Source organism: Rattus rattus, chromosome 7 (assembly GCF_011064425.1).
Source record: "Rattus rattus isolate New Zealand chromosome 7, Rrattus_CSIRO_v1, whole genome shotgun sequence".
In the NCBI taxonomy this organism is placed as follows: domain Eukaryota; kingdom Metazoa; phylum Chordata; class Mammalia; order Rodentia; family Muridae; genus Rattus; species Rattus rattus.
The window spans coordinates 84,829,726-84,845,582 of record NC_046160.1 but is presented as its reverse complement, the minus strand read 5'-3'; the positions used below and the strand labels follow the sequence as shown (position 1 = coordinate 84,845,582).

Below are 15,857 nucleotides of genomic sequence, written 5' to 3'. Positions count from 1 at the left end.
ACCTCACCTGGGCAGCATAGTAGACCTGGCCCTGGCAGAGGGGGCATATATGAGTCTGCCCCAAAGGCATGGGAGAGCTGGCCCGATACTCACTGGCCATGAGGTGGCATGGATACAGGAGAGATGCCCTCCCGTCCCCCCTCCCCCACCACCTGAAGTAGTCAGGCGAGCTAGCTCAGGGCATGAGAGTGGGAAAGAGCTACCCCTGTCCTCTCACTAGTCATAGCACTTGAGAGAGCAGGCCCTATACCTCACCTAGGCAACGCAGTGGAGCTGGCCCTGATAGCAAAGGCACAGGTGAGCCAGCCCTGAGAGGGGGCAAACTGGCCCAGCCCCTCACAGGCTTCAGCCCTGTGAGAGTGGGGCCTATGTCTTGACTGGCAACACAGTGGAGCTGGCTCTGGAGGCATAGGTGTGGCTGAGCTGGCCCCAGGGCATGAGAGCATGAGAGCTGACTCTGCCTCCTGCTGATGGCAGCACTAGCGGGAGCAGTGCTGGAGAGCTTGCCTGCCCTGTGGTGTGGATGAGGAAAAGCCAGCAGGCTGACCAGCTCAGCTACAACACAGGCCCAGCCCAGGGTTCTGAGTTGGGCTACCCTAAAATCTGTATCATCTGGGAATGGTTGAGACATGTGAAAGGGCCCAAAGCTACAAGGCCTTTCAGAGCAACACAGAGCAGCAATAGGATAACCTCGAGGAGGCTAGTGAGGATCCAATAGTGATGGTGTCACAGAAGCCAGAGATCTTGAGCCAGACCAGTGATTCACTGCAATGAAGATTTACAAGTGAAGATGTGTGGACAGCGGGCTATTCGATGGGACATGCTGTGACACACTACAGCTTCCATGATGAAGTATTTTCTATGCTTTGTTTTTGTTTGCTTGTATATGTGTATTTTTTTCTATTTTGGGAGTGGGAGGTTGCAAGAGCCAAGGGCAATGGGGAATGGGGAGAGAAAAGAGACTGGGGTGCATGATGCGAAACTAACAAAGAATCAATAAAAAGTAAGTAAGTAAATACATAAACAAATGAAATTCGTGTATATCTCAAGAGGTCCTACACTCACAGTGCCCTGGGAATAGTGGTATTCTAGAGTATATAACATAATATACTTTGTCCAGTCACCATTTGCTTAGCATTGTGCTGTTTCCGAGTTGGGGCTAATACAGAACAAAGTTCCTATGGACACTCATCTGTTCTCTATTTTCTTAGGAATTAAAGTGTCTATGTCATGTGTCAGCTGCGTCTACACCACTCTGTATTCCCAGCCAGCAGTGCACTAGAGCTCAGGTGTCCCGCATCCTTGCAGGCAGATGCACGGCAGCCTCTGAGCCTTCTGCTTTCTGCTGAGACGCAAGGGTGGCTCGCTGTCTTGACTGCACTTCCTAGGGTCTCACACCATTCCATGCTGACCGACCGCTCAGTATCTTCTGGATGAGTGTGTGCAGACCTCCTGTGCACTGTGAGTTGCACTGTACTCACATTTAACTCTCTGATCCTCTCCATGCTCTAGCTAAGTCCTCCACTCTGCTACTTTTCCTCTCTTAGTACTGTGCTTGGGAGTAGTTCTTACTTTTGATAAACTAATTATTTCATTCTCGTTGTCATCAGCAGGGCTCTTGCTATTGCATTCAGGAAGTTGGTGCCTTTTAGTCACAAAATCTTTTCTTTAATGCAGACACCATTAGCATATTTATTAGTTTTTCCTGATCTTTGTTTGAACACAGATTAGCAATAACAAACCCTACATAATAGTGTATTCTATAAGCAATTTTTATTATATATTTTTAATGTTCTTCCTTGCTATCATAGAATGTTATAAATTACCATGCAATGAATACTGATTGAATAAATTAATTCACAATGAGGAATAAATTGCTAACCATGAATATAAAACTGTATTTATTACCATGAGCATTTATTTAGATTAAAATCTTCGAGAACAAGCATCCTAATTTTTTAATATACAAGGTTTCATGGGCTGTTGGTTTCACTCATTAAAAATTGTTATGCTTTCGTGGAACATATTGTATATATTTTAAAGCTATAAACATGAAATCCTTAATAGGCATGAATCACTGAGCTGGTTTATATAGCAGAGTTATAAATGATAATAGTGACTTAACTACGTGTCAGGATTTTTTTTTTTTTTTTGAGCTGGGGACCGAACCCAGGGCCTTGCACTTGCTAGGCAAGCGCTCTACCACTGAGCTAAATCCCCAACCCTGTGTCAGGATTTTTACATATAGTTTTTATTTTTAAAAATTTCATTTTATCTTGTGTGGGCAGAGAACTGTGCTAACAAGTATCTATGTGTATGTCAAAGGACAACTTGTGGAGTTGGTTCTCTCCTTCCTCCTTTAAGAATGTTCTAGAAGATCTGAGTGTGTTGAGGCATACCTTTAACCTTTTAATCCCAGCAGGCAGAGGCAGGAGGATTTCTCTGAGTTTTCAGCCATCCTGGTTCACACTGGCACCTTGAGAGCACCAAAGACTACACAGTAAGACTGTCTCTGCTTCTCCCATCCCCATAAAGTGTTTTAGGTATTGAAATCAAGTCTGGTTTTGGTTTGTTTGTTTTGAGACATGGTCTCCCTATGTAGCCCTTGGCTGCCCTTGAACTCATACAGTTTATAATTCTTATTTTAAGTAAAGTACAAATGTTCTTGTTTTGGTACCTGAGAAAAATCTTCAGCTGCTTCTGGTAAATTAACATCAATGACTTTTGTTGTTGTATGTGTTATGGGAAGAATAAGGTTAGAATCAGGTTGCAACTCCAGTTCCCTTAAGCTCATTGGACCATGAGTGGCATATAAATCTTCACAAATATTACCTATATCAAACAGGTAAACAAAAAGTTAAATTGTCAGTGTTACCTTAGTAAAGCAATGGGCTACAATTACCAGTATTCCTAAGCAGTCACTCAATAGCTGTATTAAGTTTGTATCTATCCTCAAGCCAAATCTTAGAGACAAAGCCACAAACAGCAATGTTCAAACAAACTATCCCAAATTATGTCCAATCAACATCAGCCATTTAGTCCATCCATCCCTTCCCATGTAACTCCCACAATTCCTACTTCCCTTTTCTATCACTAAAAGTCAGATTTAATATGGTATTTTCTATTTAAAATATAACCTTGCTATAGACGGGGAACTCACAGAGGGAGAAGAGATGACAAAGGGGAGGACAGAGGGCGTCTTATTTTCATGTCCTGTTGCTGTGATAAAATACCCTGAAAAAGCAACTTAAGGGACAAAGGGTCATTCGGCTCCCGGTGCCAGGCTACAGTCGACCACTATGGTGAACTTGAAGGCACATCACACACACAGTCAAGAGCAGAGACGCTTGAGCTCAGCTTGCTTTCTCTGCTCTTATACAATCCAGGATGCTCTGCCCAGAGACTGACATCACCCATAGTGGGCGGGCTTGCCCACTAATCTAGATAATTTCAGATATACCTATACCAAGCGAAGATACATAATCCCTCATCGAGATTCCCTCCTCAGGTGACTCAGATTGTGTCAATTTGACAAAACCACCACAAAGGGTATGAGAGGAAACGGCCAAAGTACATCATGTAGCATTATAAAAATGTTTTTATGAAATCTAATATTATGCAGAATGAATATATGTCAATGGAAAAAAGTAATCCAATGAAAAGAACAATTAACTCAATGAATTATCTGAAAGCTGTGAATTGACAAAGACTTAAAATTGATAGCTTCTAACTCCTGGTTTTATATTTCATATTCTTTCTAAAATGAATTTTAATGCATGCATATGTGTGTGTACATGTTCATGTTTACATGGGTGCACATGCATGTATGGGTGCACGTACCCAGGGGTGCTTGATTGTTGTGGTGGTCTGAATGGGAACGGCACCCATAGACTCATGTGTTTGAATGCTTAGCCAGCAGGCAATGGTACTATTATTAGGGGATGTGCCTTGTTGGAGAAGTGTGCCCCTGTGAGGACAGGCTTTAAGGTCATGTGCTCAGTCTCCACCCAGCATGGCATAGCCTGCTGCCTGTGGATCAAGACGTAGAACTCTCGGCTCCTTCTCCAGCACCATGTCTGTCCGCATGCCACCCGCCATGCTACTCACCGTGACAATAATGGACTAAACCTCTCAACTCTAAGCCATCCCCAATTAAATGCTTTCCTTTATAAGAGTTGCCATGACCGGGGTTGGGGATTTAGCTCAGTGGTAGAGTGCTTGCCTAGCAAGCGCAAGGCCCTAGGTTCGGTCCCCAGCTCCGAAGAAAAAAAAAAAAAAGAGTTGCCATGACCATGGTGTCTCTTTGCCATTACTGTAGCTTTTCCACCCAGCTTCTCTGTCCCCAAGATAACGACTCTGAGACTTTTATATGAATAAATGCCTAGACCCATAGCTCTGGCTTGTTTCCATAGCTTATATCTCAACTATCTTGTTTAAACTAGTCTAAGTCATGTCACATGGTTAGTTACCTTTCTTCAGGTTCATGAGTCTGTCTCCAACAGTGCCCACGGAAATTTCCCCCTCGCCTATTTTCCAGAATCCTGTCTGTCTGTCTGTCTGTGTCTGTGTCTCTGTCTCTCTCTCTCTCTGGATGTCTCACCTTCTAACCCGCCTCAGCTCATTGGTCATTAGCTTTTTATTGACAGGCGATGCTTCCACACAGTACATAAAGATTACCTCTACACTTCACAGCAATAAAACTCTAACTAAGACAACTTTGTAGAGGCCAGAGGACCACTTCAGGTCTCCATCTTTGGGAATGCTGTTAATCTCCTTTAAGATTCTCTTTGGCCTGAAGCTTAGAATTAACCTACTCTATCTGGCTAGCAAGTCCAAAAGGATTCTTCTGTTGCCCCAACATTGAGGTGATAAGTGTGCACCATCATGCTTGGCATTACTCCCCCCTTCCCTGCATACCAAAAAAGACTTCTTTAGTGACTTTATGTGTAAGTGCAGGTGCCTGCATGCATCTATGTGCTCCATGTGCATATCTGGTGCTCACAGAGGCAAGAAGACACTGTCATATCCTGTGGAGCAGGAGTTACAGATGCTTGTGAGCCATCACGTGGGTGCTGGAAACCAAGGCCAGGTCCTCTGCAAGAGCAACAAATGGTTTAAACTTCTGAGCCATCTCTCCAGCGTCATGTTGGCCACTTGATGTGGTTTCAATCTCGGCTTCTCATGCTTGCATGGCAATTGCTTTATTGACTGAGCCAGCCAGCTCTCTCCACAAACATTTCTAAGAAAACTTTTTCTTTTTATTGATTATCTTTTAAATATAGCATAATTTCATTTAATCAATAATTAAAGACTGAAAAAGAGTTATTTATGACCTGACTTGTGTGTAATGAAGTATCTTAATGGCACCGTGGACATTTTCCTTTTAAAGGCAATCACCTTCACTGGAATTGCTGAGCTGACCACTTCCTACATATAATAAGTAGCCACTCTCTGCTGGACCTTTTATGTTATTTCAAGTTTTTATGTTAAATCAAGTTTTTAATGGACTTTGCACAAAGCAAAACTCACTCATTGAGCTTTAATTTTTATCTCTATAGTAGTTAATATGTACAAAGCAATTTATTAAAATGACTACCTCCTTAATTCTCCAGTACATCGTAAGATTAATTAATTAATTGAAATAATGGCAATAACATACAAAACGTAGAGTAACTAATGTTGCTGGTATCATATTTGCTTTTTCTCATTCTGCTATTACTTTCTCTAGTCCTATATCACTTCCCCAACATTTTTTCTATAACTGTCTAGCAAATAAATTGAGAATTAGCATATCTGTTATTGAGATAAAAATACTAAAAATGCCTGTGCTGATGATATGGTAAACATCAAAAACTCTAAAGGATTCTTGTCTTTATTAGACAAATAGAACTAATAGTATTGGTGACCCTAAAATAACTATGGGAATTAGTAAGTCTTTGGTGCCATGACTGGACACCAACATAAATATGCAAAGCTATCGCCTTTTCTCTTCATTATAACAATAAACGAAAACAATGGGAAAATCCTTTACTATCAAGATCAAAACTGTAATAACAGCAAAATTATTAGACACAGAATCTGTGTGAGAACAATTATGAAATCTTACTGAAGGTCAAAAGTCCCACATGAGGCCAATTGTGGAATTTTCTACTTGTGGTAAATTCATATTATTTAGAAAAAGGACACAAACGAACAGGTGAATTCAAGCCAACACCTAGAAAAGGAAGTTGGTTACACAGGCGGAAGGCCAGCAAATCAGATGAGAATATTAGTAATATAAAATTTAAGCCAGGACATTGAAATAAAAAAAAAGTTAAAAATAAAAAAGCCCAATGAATCTAATCAAAAGCACAGCAGAAAGCCTGACAGACTCAAGCAAGCATAAGGAAACAAGATCAGAATGGAGGGCAGAGTCAAACATCAATGAGGAAACCCAGCAGGACCACTGCATCTGAGAACTACGGATTCTGAACAAGAAACCAGACCTACATATTCAGAGAATAAAAGGAGCTACGATTAAACACTATTCTCCATGCTTTATAGCAGAAAGTTCCCCAAATCTGAAGAAATGTAAATCCAAACACAAGAAAGATTTAGAATCCTAAATAGACATGTCCAGAAAAGAACTTCTCTACAACACATTATATTCAAAATGCCAAAACCACAAAGAGTAAAAAGCATTAAAATCTCTAAGAGAAACAACAACTCACCTTCAAGGGCAAACATCAGAAGAACATCAGATCTTTCACTAGCAACCCTAATGCCAGGAAGCATGGACTACATTCCTTCCTCCTTTTTTAAAACCTGCATTTACTCATTTGGTAGGAGGCAGGAGGGAATCCATGCGCTGGTACCTGTGTGGAGGACAACCTGAGGGAACAGGCTCTTTCCTTCCACCATGAGTTTGGGGAACTGAGCTCAGATCATCATATTTGGCCGGAAGCACCTTTACCTGCTAAGCCTTCTCACCAAACCTACTCTGGTACCTTTTAAGTCCTGACACTAATTTACTGCCAACCATGACTCCTATATTTAGCAAGTCTATTTTTTAAAGTCTATCTGGTGGAGAAAAGAAGAATATTTCAAGACAAGCACAAACAAAGGCAGTCCATGGCCACCAAGCCAGTTCTCCATGGTTCTTAAAGGAATGCTACACACAGAGAAGGGAGACCGCTATCTCAATCATAGGGGCACAGGGAAGAACACATTATGGTTCTTTATATCTTCTTGACTTAATTTTGATGTCACAGTTACCTACAAGTTCATCCATTTCTTTTAGTGTTTTTAGTTTTGGTAGAGTTTTGTTTTGTTTCCCCAAGACAGAGTCTCACTATGTAGCTCTGGTTGTCCTGGAACTCACTACGTAGACCAAGCTGGATTCAAAGTCATGGAGATCCACCTGCCTCTGCCTTCAAATGCTGGCATCGAAAGTGTGCGCTGTCAAACCTGGTGTGTGTTGGAGGGAAATACATTTTTAACATCATTCCCTAATGATTCACAGGACTTTGCTAGAATTTGTTTATTTTCTTTTCACCTCTAATATTTATTAATGTGTGCCTTCTCTCCCTCTCCCTTTTGGTTAGTTTGGCAAGGGCATTACCAATCTTCTTTATTAAAAAAAGAAAAAAAAGAAAAAACAACTTTCTGTTTGACTCTATGTATTGTTCTTTGAGACTCTAACTCACTAATCTCTGCCCTGTCTTACATTAGCAACAAAAACTAACATGCACTTTTCCACAATGGTTTGTCACGAGAATGCAGGAGTTATGAAAACCAACAGTGAGCTGAAGGGAAAGGAAGAGATCAGCACTATTACTGGACACACAGTGAACGAGGTCACCACTACTAGCCATTGGACCTACAAAAACGATGACGAGACAGAAGAGCCACTAAAACATGAGAAGGGGGATGCGGATACGGGGGAGAGAGAACCTGGGCTTGGACAAACTGAAAGCTAAGCATGGAGTCAGCAGTAACTCCTCCACGGGACCAGCGACGATTATATCCAGGCACCAGGACACAGAGGCTTTAAAGGTATGTCCAGGGCTGACCATGCTAGCCAAATGATTGCTAGGAGTGCTGCGATTTGAAGCCGGCTCTCCAAAACTGGCAAAAGCATAACCATGCCTTCGGCTTAAACAATGGAAATAAAAGTTATTTATTGCTACCAACGAAATGGATTCTATTGAGCCACCCTACAGTCTGAAGAGATATGAAGAAATGGTTAATGAAGTGTTTACATTAAGAATTAATGGCAGGCAGCCTAGAGATGGCTCAGTGGTTAGAGCACTAGCTACCTGTTGGGGTTGGTCTAGTGCTGCTCTGTATTCGAATGCTGAATGTTGGGATAGGATTAGAATAGCTCCAAACCGCCCAACCAGGCTTCTAGCAGGTGAATAGGATGCCTGGATCGTGTGTCTTTAAAAGTCCTTTCACAGCTACCCACATGCGGAGGATTCAGGTTCAGCTTCTAACTCCCACATGGCAGCTTACAACATCCCTAACTCCAGTTCCCGGCAATGCCCTCTGCTGGCCTCTGTGTGCAACAGGCACACGTGTGGTGTACTGATGTACAGGTAGCCAGAGCATCTACACATATAAAATGAACAGTTCATAAAGAAAACGATTATGGAGTTGGCATGGTAGCATCTGTTAACTTCTCCTTAGGATGCTGGTAGCATGCTAGTGTCAAGGGCTAGCAAGCCTTGGGTCAAGAATACAGTCAGTCACAAAGACAGCAGCGCTAACCCAACAATACTGCTACGGCTCTGGAATGTATCCTACCATTAACTTGTCCGCCTGCCGGCCTTCCCAGACGTCTATCAAACTGTTGGTACTGCTACTGTTGCCGTGGGCCAAGTGGAGACCGGTGTTACCAGATCTGCTTGGTGAGTAACCTTGCTCTAGTCAATGTCACAATTGGAAGTATGAAATCTATTGAAAGGTACCTGAGATTCTTCCTGGTGACTCTGGAGGAGTCAATGTCAAGAATATGTCTGTCCGAGATGCTCCTTGTGGCAACAGCAAAAGTGACTCATGATCGAAGTGCTGGCTTGACTGCTTGGGTGACTGTTCTGAACCACTGAGGCCAAGTCAAAGTGGGCAAGGCCCCTGGACTAGATTATCACATCGCTCACAGCGCACGAGCTTGCCAAGCTGGGGAGAAAGATCCATCTCCCTTCTGCTAGGAAGCTATAAGGCAGCCCGGCACTACCCTGCTTGGTGAAGATGCCAGCATTAACACAGCTCCAGGGCAGCCTTTGTGTTTTCAGAGTTCCTTTTGGTATCCATGGGAATCAGACTGTTGAGTGTATCATCAAGGCCACCACATCTGCCCAGAAAGCTCAAAAACCTAAATGAATGTTAGCCATACCCTTGTATTCACAGTCTTGGGACTGTCTGTCTCAACTGGCCATTCAAGTTTAATACTGGGTTAAGAATAACAAGGCTTAGTAAAATCTCTCACTCAAAAAGGGAGAATGTTTTATTTTGTGGGTCTTCTTAATGTGTGGCATTTTTAAATTATTAGTTTTTAAAATCAGTACATTTTAATAGAAGCAACATGACCAAAAAGAAACCTTACCACAGAATTTTAAGTTTAATAAGGGGGAGATACAGACTGTGCTGGCTAATGCTGTCAATTGGATAGGACTAGAATCACCTAGAAGACAGCGTTTGGGCGAGTGTGGGGATCACCTGAGTCAGACTGACTGCGTAGGACCTCATGCCTTGAGGCGGGCTGCATTCCAGAGTGAGGACAAGGGACAAGGGGCTGAGCACTGTCGGTCACCACTCCTCACTTCCTGACTGAGGACTCCACGTCAGCAGCAGCCTCACTCCAGCTCTGGGCCTTCCCTCCCAGGTTATCTGTGCCCTGGATCTGTGAGCCAACACGATCCCTTCTCCCCCACAGGCCTACCGCCATGTCCTCCCTTCTGTAATGTCTGTGCCCTTGAACTATAACCCCAAATAAATGCTTCTGTCACAGCAACAGGCCACATAACAGCAGAAACTGGCACTGAGAAGTGAGCCGTTGCTGTAGTAAACATGACCATGACTTCTGGGAAGACTGCGACAGGCTGCCTGTCAGTGCTGGGCTATCAAAGGCACTGTAAGCAGAGGTTAACAGGGCATTCTAGGTAGGAGCCTGGAAGACAAGCTAACAAGAGGAACACAAACAGTGGAGGTTTATGAGGCTTCCGAAAGGAATGAGGACTGTTGGAAACTGGGTTAATGGCACCCCTGTGATCTTCTGGCAAAGAATTTGGCTTCATCTACGTCCTGAGGACTTGAGTGGGGTTGAATTTAAATGTAAAGGACGAATTTGTTTGGCATAGGAAATTCCAAGACAGGAGCACTGTTGATCTGTGGTGCAGCAACTGTTTAACTGCTCTAATCTAGGTCTATGAGGGAGAAAGAAGCTAAGCAGAAAGATGTGAAAATGGCAGAGACATGTTTGAGGGCAGCTGCAACTGCTCAGGTGACTGCTCCATTAAGGAGTCTGCTACTTTGTTCTAACACAAGAGAAAAGGTGTCCTGAGGGCAAGGCTCCATCCACTGAAGGCTCCATTTCGTGAAAAAATGTCAATTCATTTGAAAGGGGAGCACCTGACCTGAAACACACTGCTGCAGACGCAGTTCCCTTGTTCTCTGACAGCCTGGAACAGTTTCTGCAGAGCCTGCCTGCAGAAGCTGATGTAACTGTGGTCTGATGGAGGGTCAGGCTCCACCTTAAGCTGGCAACAAAACTTGGCATCACCTCACTGGTTTTGCAAGCATGAAAAACAGTCTAAGGAGATCATGGAGAGCTGACTACAATGTCAGCAAGACCCAAGGCAAAGCAAAGCATAGCAGGATTGAGAGGCCACTGCATGAAACTGCGAAAGGAAGACCTAATTTACAATGGAGAACCCAGAATGTTAGAAATACCAGGACTAAGGGACAGTTGCCAAGGACAATCCAGACATGGAGTACAGTTGACACAAGATAAGCATATGTATGCGGTAGTGACAGAGATGGCGGAGTGAAGGAGCTACCCAAGTCCTCTGGAGCCCAGGGACTGCACCACAGGTCCCAGAAACTGGAAATGAAGTTGTAGGATTTGATACTTTCTCTGAGTTTTAATCTTGCTTTGGTCTGATCAGTCCTCTTATTGTCCCAATTATCCCCTTTTGGACTTTTAAATAATGTTGTAATGATTAAAAATGATGGAGATGCTTTGGATTAATGAATTTTTTATTATAAAATGCTCATGAGTCTATGGGGACAAAGGGTGGAAAGTTATGGCTTAAAGGTAATTGGATGTCAAATTAGAAAGATACAGAATTCTGAAAGTCAGCACCATCGACTTGACAGGATCTAGAATCTCCTAGAAAACAAGCCTCTGGGCAAGCCTGTGAGGAATTATGTAGATTAGGTTAACTGGCATGGGAAGACCGCCTGAGGCATTCCATGGGCAGGGCTCCTAGACTGGATTAAAAGAAGAAAGCGATCGGAGCATCCGCGTTCATCACCCAGCTGACTGTGGATTCAATGTCAACAGCAGCCTTGCAGCCTCCCACCACGCTCTCCTTCAGTGATGAATCCATCCTCCCTTGGTTGCTTTGTAAGGTATTTACCACAGCATTAAGACATGTAACTAACACAGAGCAATGAGTGAAAGAGGACCCAGAAATAAACCCACACAACTACACCTCCTCATCTTTGACAAAAGGCAATCATTAGAAAAAGGACAGCCTCTTTATCTATAACAGTGTTGGGGAAACTGGGTATCTACTTGTAAAAGAATAAAACTATCCACAGTTCTTGGGCTGCACAGAACTCAAGTGGATTGAATGCCCTACTGAAAGGCCTAAACCTCTCAAACTGCTAGAGGAAAGCGGGTCTTTACGACATAGTCACAGGCATGAGTTTGTGAAAAGAACTCCTATGGTAACACAGGAAATTATTCTAGGAATAAGCAAATGAGATTACAAGAAATCAAGCAGTTTCTACACAAGGGAGATAAGGAGGCAGCTTACAGAGGGGAAAATATATTTCTTTGTGAGCTACATGTCAGACAGGAGATTAATATCCAAAATATAAAAACTGTACACACAATACACTTAAAATCAAAACAAACAAAAAATCCTAATTGGAGCTAGAGAGATGGCTCAGTGGCTAAGAGCATTGACTCCTCTTCCATAGGTCCTGAGTTCAAATCCCAGCTCCCATATGGTAGCTCACAACTGTCTGTAACTCCAGTTCCAGGCAATTTGACACCGTCACAGACATATATACGTAAACACCAAACAAATAAATTATTTAAAAAACTAATTATCTCAACAATAATGGAGTAATGAACTGAACAGACAGTTCTTAGAAAGAACAAGGGCCAAGGAGACAGCTCGGTGGGGACACACACACACACACACACACACACACACACACACACACACACACAGAGAGAGAGAGAGAGAGAACAATTTCTAAACAGAACTACAAATGTCAATAAATATTCAAAGAAGTATTTAATATTCCCAGCCATTAGGGAAATGCAAATGAAAACTGCTTGAGATTCCATTTTACCCCAATCAGCATAGTTATTATTAGAAAGACAGACAAATTCTAAAAACTGTGAAGAAAGTAAAATGCTTATTCACTGTCGGTGGGGATGTGTTGCCCAATGATATCGCCTTAATGGAAGTCAATGTGGAGGGTCCTCAAACGCCGCAGACAAAATTACCAGAGGACCCACTTAAAGCAACATTGCCACACAGTGCATGCACATCCATGTTTTCTGACGTACTGTGTACATGCTAAAAAAAAATGGAAACAGCTGAAATGTCTATCAGAGGATGAATAAAGAAAACATAGAAACATCACAGAAATTTATTCAACTGTAAAGAAAAAGAAAAAATGACATTTGTAAGAAAATGGATGGAATTTGAGATCATAATGTTAAGCAAAGTAAGCTAGACAAGACTCACAAAGACAATTATAACATTCTACCTCTGTTGGTATACGTTCTTAGCATAGAAGGGGACCATGAGACAGAGGAGAAGATCTTACAGGAGTAGGGACAAGTGAAGGAAAGGGTTATGGAGCACGTGGGACACGAAAGAAAAAGGAGACCATCTGGCAAGAAGGGAGGGCACTGGTGAGAGCTGAGAATGAAGGATAGCAAAGGTGGGCAGGTGGAAAAGAATAAGAACACCATATAATCTCTCTCTCTCTCTCTCTCTCTCTCTCTCTCTCTCTTCTGTGCATACCCACAGACAGAGGAATGAAACCTACTACTACTTTGTATACTAAATTTAAAAATTAATTTAAAAAATGAAAAAAAGGTAATTCAGAAAGAGGCATTAAGTTACTTGAACAAAGACACACAGAGTTAGAATTAAATATACTTCAGAAATTCTAAAAACCCAAATTCTCAACCATTCTGCTCCATTTTGCCTCTTCCAAATACAGACACATGCACACCCAATGCTGTACCACATGTTTAACTGCTACGGTTGGAGAAACAGTGAACCTGCTTTGCTGTGTAAATTCGGAGGCTGGGGAACTGCTCAGTGCTCAGGCACAGGCACTGCACTTTAGAGGACCAGGTTTAGTTGTCAGCACCCGTATCAGGAGGCTCACAACTGCTGTAACCCAGCTCCAGAGCGTGCAACACACTCTTCTAGCCTCCACGTACATACACATTTGTGTGTATGTGTGTATACACATATATGTGCAAATATATATATATTTAAAGATTAAATCTCAAAAAAACTACTCAAAAAATAACATAATGAAACCTAATTCTTTGCAAACTAGTAAAAATTTTTAAATAAATAAAAAGATTTATTTTGCAGACTAGTCATTATTTAAAACCTGTCTTCATAAACTTCCAATAAAGGAATATTTTGATGTTACGATTTATCCAGAATATTTTCTAGAATAATTTGTCCATTATACTGGATGATGGCAAGTATAAAGTCTATTATATTACCTTTCAACTCTGTATATTTGAGAATACTGTCCGCTCAGAATGGTCGGATATATCATACTGCACGGTCACTGAGATGGTTTAGTGGCTAGCAATCCTGACGACCTAAGTTCAATTCCTAAGACCCACAACAGGAGAATCAAGCTCTGGAAGTCATTATCTAAGGGGACATGCTCACACAGACATGCACACATATACTCACAAATAAACGATAAAATATTTTAATCATAGCAAAAAGTATTGTTATACACAATCCATCTTATTCTCAAATGATTGCCTTTGATTGCCTTTTTAAGATAATTACCTGTCTTAAAAAGGAGATAATGGTTATCAAATGACTATGATTTTTCTAAAACTATGGTCTCGTTAAACACAAAAATGATTTATTACACCACACGTGATCTGGGTACTGCCAGAGACATAAGGAAATGCTGGACAGACTGTAAGCTCAAAGACTAGTCTGTGCTGGACAGACTCAATGCTGTAAGCTCAGTCCCGTCTACAGGAGCATAACTGTTAGCCTCTCTCAGGTGGTCTATGAGCGCCCTCTAGTGTCCCTTGGGTTCCTGCACTTTGCCCAGTCAGCTATGTGTTGCATTTTATGTTGTATAAAAACTAATCTGAAAGTATGTAGCAAGTGTAAAGCTCTCACCATACACACAAATGAGAAACAACAGCAATTTTATGTGTATTGCACTGAAAACTTCAGTCTTGAATTTCTTCCAATTGTGAACAATGTAAGGCTCTTGCTAAGCATGAAGCCGACACTAAATATTCCACAGATGCTCTCTAACTTTAGGTACAGCAAGTCTGCACTCCAAAGTTTCATTTATTAAAGGTGGTGTAAGAGTAAAAAATTTTTGTATTGTTGAAATTTACAAAAAGCAGGAAATAGAAGGTGAAAGTTTAGTAGAGAGAGTAGAACTCTGGGATAGAGGCAGGTGGTCTGCCACCCAGATTCTGAGGAGTTAGGCATTTGAAACAGGAGAGGTAACCAGCCATGTGGCAAACAGAATAGTTTACATGGGCTAAATCAGTTCTGAGTTAGTGTAGCACAGGCCATAGCATTGTTAGTAAATAAGCCTCTAAGTGGTCAGTCACTCGGGAATTCGGTGCAAGTGGGAAAGCTCCAGGTTACGACCAACTTACTGCCCAGCCAGTGCTTCAAACAGCGAACGGACTGGGCTGAAGAAATTAGTAGCAAGTTTCTGCCTGACGCACTAAGTTCACCCATCTCACCAAGCGACTGCTGCCCCTTTAAGCTTTGGCAGGATAAATTATTCCACAATCAGCAGAGTGCAGAAAATACTTTTCAAGACTTTGTCAAACTGCAAAGCAGAGTTTTTTTGTTATAGAAATAAGCAAGTCTATTTTTTTTTTTTTTTTTTTTTTTTTTTTTTTTGGAGCTGGGGACCGAACCTAGGGCCTTGTGCTTGCTAGGCAAGCGCTCTACCACTGAGCTAAATCCCAACCCCAGCAAGTCTATTTCTTGCTGACCAAAATATGTGTTGACTAGAATGGTTTCTATTTGATAAAGATGTGTTAGGGTCTAGCTACAGTGATTTAAAATTCATTGTCTAAAACCACAATTTATTTTGTACCTACTACAGAGTGCATTAACGAGCCTGGGAAAGTCATACAACATACAGTGCTCACTTAACTGAACAGTTTCCGTTTGCGAGGTTACCACTCACAGAACTATATCCCTAATGAAAACTCAGCAGACACAGAAACTTTATGGTCATTTTGTGGACCTAACAAAATCCCCACAGTGCCTTTTTATGTTAGATCTTACACTGCAAGAGATGACCTTTGAACAATGAAGTCATTGCCAGGTTTTCCAGTTTTGTGTTTATTCTCTGTCCTTTATCCTTTTCTTCCTCCC

At 41.9% G+C, this 15,857-nt stretch overlaps 1 protein-coding gene across 2 annotated transcripts in view; it reads right to left on the bottom strand.

Annotated features, from left to right (window-relative positions):
• Kiaa0586 (KIAA0586 ortholog) overlaps positions 1-15,857 on the bottom strand; it is a 95,401-nt gene that overhangs the window by 20,380 nt on the left and 59,164 nt on the right. Inside the window, exon 28 of one of the 2 annotated variants that reach the window (XM_032907905.1) lies at positions 2,678-2,832. The exons of the other annotated variant lie outside the window; for it this stretch is intronic. Coding sequence (XP_032763796.1) covers positions 2,678-2,832 — 155 coding nt within the window. The remainder of the gene's footprint in view (positions 1-2,677; positions 2,833-15,857) is intronic. 2 annotated transcript variants of the gene reach the window in all.